At 42.3% G+C, this 1,234-nt stretch overlaps 1 protein-coding gene across 1 annotated transcript; it reads right to left on the reverse strand.

Moving 5' to 3' along the window:
* Nucleotides 1–33: 33 nt before the first annotated feature.
* Nucleotides 34–1,168, reverse strand: LOC118104172 (PHD and RING finger domain-containing protein 1; the record flags this gene model as incomplete). Its single annotated transcript, XM_047339226.1, has 3 exons — nucleotides 676–1,168; nucleotides 266–349; nucleotides 34–161 (listed from the first exon to the last, which is right to left on the reverse strand). Coding segments are annotated over exons 1-3 (329 nt in total), but the record flags the coding sequence as incomplete, so codon positions are not given.
* Between the last annotated feature and the right edge of the window lie 66 nt (nucleotides 1,169–1,234).

The raw sequence follows: 1,234 nt of genomic DNA on the forward strand, positions 1-1,234 counted from the left end.
TGACGAGTGCATTGGTCGTGTGTAACATCATACCCTGAGTCACAGCGTGTGCACACCAGCAGCTGGTGCCTGCGGTCGCTGCGTCCACATTCCTCACAGATAACAGCATCGCTCGCCTCCTCTTCATCATCCACATCCTTGTTCGGCGTCCTCACCTTGATCTGCAGGAGCAGCACGAGCAGTTCAGCTATACCAGCAACTGCTTGTTCACATGTCTCCTAAATCTTTTGCAGAGAAGTTTCCTTCACCCGCTGCAGATAATCACCTTCTTTTGCACGCCCCCCCCAGGACACCGTCTCTGGTAGATGAAGGAGAAGCTGATCCGATCCACCGGGCAAGTGTTGGCCGTCTGAGGTTCAGGACAGAGCAACGAAATGTGTTGTGTTGTTTTACAATCTCATCACACGTTGAACAGAGGAAATAAGAAGCACTGTAATGAACCGACAGCCAGTGATTATCTTTATGGATTAATTGATGTTCAAAAGTGATCAGTCAATCGAGAGAAAGTTAATCACCAAATATGAATTGGTGAATCTTTTAAAACCACTTATGAAGGAAAACTATCAAACATTCTTTAGTGCCAATGTGAAGAAGGTGTGTGACAGATGTTGTGTGTCAGGTGTGTGACAGATGTTTGACAGATGTGTGACAGGTGTGTGTGTCAGGTGTGTGTACCTTGGACCACTGCAGAAGACACTGGAGGCAGAAGACATGAGGACACTTGTCCAGAGACGCCACAGTCTGATGGTGGAAACCAGTCAGGCAGATGGGACATGTATCTGCTGTGTCCATTGTTTCACATGATAACAAACGAGTGATTTTTAAAAGTTAAGTCACTGTGAATCAGAGTTAATGACGAAACCTAACTACGCGTAAAACCACTTTAAATAAACTACATCTCACGTGAAGTTAACGTTTTGTTTAGCAGCTTCCTGTTAGCTTTAGCAACACCTAGTTAGCTTAGCTAGCTTAGCCGGTAGCTAACGAGACTAGTTCGACCTTGAATTAAGTCAATACGATCAAATAGTGTTTAAATCTTAGTTTTTAACCCGGTTAGTGTTTAATTATATATTATAATAAAGAATAATCATCAAAATGAGGCTGAAACGATAAAAGAGTTTCAACTTCTCATCTTCATCATGTTCAGAGATACACACAGAGACTTCCGGTATGAGCCCTTCAGAATAAAAGTAGTCCAAAAATGTATGTATTTATTTATTTATTTGTTTGGATA

The sequence above is a fragment of the Hippoglossus stenolepis genome, unplaced genomic scaffold, assembly GCF_022539355.2.
Source record: "Hippoglossus stenolepis isolate QCI-W04-F060 unplaced genomic scaffold, HSTE1.2 HiC_scaffold_38, whole genome shotgun sequence".
Lineage (NCBI taxonomy): Eukaryota > Metazoa > Chordata > Actinopteri > Pleuronectiformes > Pleuronectidae > Hippoglossus > Hippoglossus stenolepis.